The sequence below is a fragment of the Seriola lalandi genome, unplaced genomic scaffold (genome assembly GCF_002814215.2).
Source record: "Seriola lalandi dorsalis isolate HSWRI2012SDOR001 ecotype SW California unplaced genomic scaffold, Sedor1 jcf7180002051417, whole genome shotgun sequence".
Lineage (NCBI taxonomy): Eukaryota > Metazoa > Chordata > Actinopteri > Carangiformes > Carangidae > Seriola > Seriola lalandi.
The window spans coordinates 1-2,158 of record NW_019521970.1 but is presented as its reverse complement, the minus strand read 5'-3'; the positions used below and the strand labels follow the sequence as shown (position 1 = coordinate 2,158).

Sequence of the window (2,158 nt, the reverse complement as noted above, 5' to 3'; positions counted from 1 at the left end):
GATGAACTCCTTCAAGACGTTGTCTCTGCTTCTTTTCCTGGTTTTATTTTTAGAAAAAACCTCCTTCATTTGTTGTTAACTAAAATTACCGTTGGACAGTGTTAAACACCAGATCTCAATTTCCTCCTGGGGAGTTCATGTTGTTGCTTCTTCTTCACTGTTTATTTTCTCAACTTTTTAGTGTTCCCGTCTTTCATGTGTCAACTCTCTGTTTAACCAGGAAATGTAAAAATGCCACAAACCTCCTTTATTTCATCCACTGACAGGTTACCTAGGTAACAACAACGTTTAAAGGTTTACAGGTATCATCAGGTGTCATCCATCATGTCACTATTTGTTTCCTCTAAACTCACCTGCTTCTCTTTATCCTATTTACCCCGGTGACTGAAGTTCAGCTGATCCACTGCTGGACTCCCTATATGTCTGTCTCACCTGTCTCTTTCTCGCCTGTGTCTCTCACCTGTCTCTCTCTCACCTGCGTCTCTCTCACCTGTGTCTATGTCACCTGTCTCTCACCTGTCTCTGCAGAGTTATGCGTGTCTCAGCAGAGTTCGTTCTCAGCTTCAGTCTCCGTCAGTCAAACTTCAGCAGGCTGAAAACCCTGTTCAGTTCTATGAACGCTCTGTTTACTCAGACAGGTAACTACACACCTGGGAGACCTCACACATACATGCAGTACTTTACAACACTAAGTGTGTACTGTGTGTACAGGTACGTGTTTGCGTCCAACCTGTTTGAGTGTGGTAACCTGTCGGACACAGAGTGGGCTGTTTATCAGGACTGGCACACCTGGTTACTGAACCAGTTTGAACCTGAGATCGCCCTCGACGGAATCATCTACCTGAGAGCCCAGCCACAGGTACTACTACTACTACTACTACTACTACTAATACTACTACTAACTACTATTACTACTACTAACTATTACCACTACTACTAATACTACTACTAACTATTACCACTACTCCTAACTATTAGTACTACTACTAATACTATTACTAACAACTACTACTAACTACTATTACTACATGTGTCTGTATTGGTATAATACTGTTTTTCAGCGGTGTATGCAGCGGTTGCTCCGGCGGGGACGGGAGGAGGAACAAGGGATTCCTCTGGAGTATCTTGAGCAGCTACACTTCAGACATGAGGCCTGGCTCTACCACAGGAACCTCAGGTAACAACACACAGCAGTTGTATGTGTAATATATTTTCATTAAAGTCTGTGGCGTTTTCTGAAAAAGTTGACGTTCATTTATTTCTCATCGTCTGAAACAGAAACATGAAGTAAAACCTGAAACCTGTGACTGTTATTTTAAATCATTAGCTTTGCTTCAGAAAATGGATTTGGCTGAAAACAAGCACTTTAATCAACATTTCAGTTCAGGTTTAATTTTATAGTTGATGAACAATGATTTACATTAAAAGTCAAAAGGTTTAACGTCTCAGATGGTTTTACTTCGTGATATATAAATATCAGTTTTCATGGTGATGAACACATGAGTTTGATAAAAGATGAATTAGCAGGTGGAGTTTCAGATAAACTCAAATCTTTTCTGACTTGTGTTTGATCAATAGTATTAAATGTCAGTCACATTTACCTGACTGCTCAGGTTGGACTTTGATTACCTGAATAATCTACCTCTTCTGATTCTGGACGTCGACGACGACTTCAAGAATGATCGTATCAAACAGGAAGCCATCGTCGACAAGGTTCGTTTTTATTGTACTTTTATTTTTCTGTTGTTCATGAGTTTAATTTTTATTATCTGATCTGCAGTCTGTTTCCTCCTGCAGGTCAGAGCCTTTCTCACCATGCTGTAGATTCATCTACCAATCAGAGCTCAGGATGTGAGCGGCAGCTGCATCTGATTGGATGATGCAGTTACACTTTGTAAATGTTTCTCTGAATTTTTAATTTTTGTTTTTGTCCGAGCGTCGACTCAGGGCTCCTGTCAGCTGATGTTTCAGAGCTTCATTGGAAAACCTCAAGTTTGTAGCAGCAGTTTTAATCTTTTTCTTAACTTCATGTTAATTTTTATTTTTTATATTTTGTAGATACATTTTAAAATGAGTCAGTGAAGGCATCGTGTGTGTGTGTGTGTGTGTGTGTGTGTGTGTGAGAGTGAGTGTGTGTATTAAAACTATGTATTTACTT

General features: G+C 39.7%; 1 protein-coding gene across 1 annotated transcript; it reads left to right on the top strand.

Moving 5' to 3' along the window:
• The first annotated feature begins 12 nt into the window (after positions 1 to 12).
• LOC111649624 (deoxycytidine kinase 2-like) lies at positions 13 to 2,152 on the top strand. The gene is made up of 5 exons (XM_023399359.2): positions 13 to 638; positions 712 to 859; positions 1,062 to 1,177; positions 1,614 to 1,713; positions 1,798 to 2,152. Exons 1-5 carry the CDS (start codon positions 499 to 501, stop codon positions 1,822 to 1,824), a joined length of 531 nt encoding a protein of 176 aa, XP_023255127.1. The 5' UTR covers positions 13 to 498; the 3' UTR covers positions 1,825 to 2,152.
• The last annotated feature ends 6 nt before the right edge of the window (positions 2,153 to 2,158 follow it).

Excerpts from the sequence above, each read along its gene's own strand:
- LOC111649624 (XM_023399359.2), top strand. The coding sequence starts at position 499 with ATGTCACCTGTCTCTCACCTGTCTCTGCAGAGTTATGCGTGTCTCAGC. Across the intron at positions 639-711 it reads CGCTCTGTTTACTCAGACAG|GTACGTGTTTGCGTCCAACC; the intron begins GTAACTACACAC and ends CTGTGTGTACAG. Across the intron at positions 860-1,061 it reads ACCTGAGAGCCCAGCCACAG|CGGTGTATGCAGCGGTTGCT; the intron begins GTACTACTACTA and ends ACTGTTTTTCAG.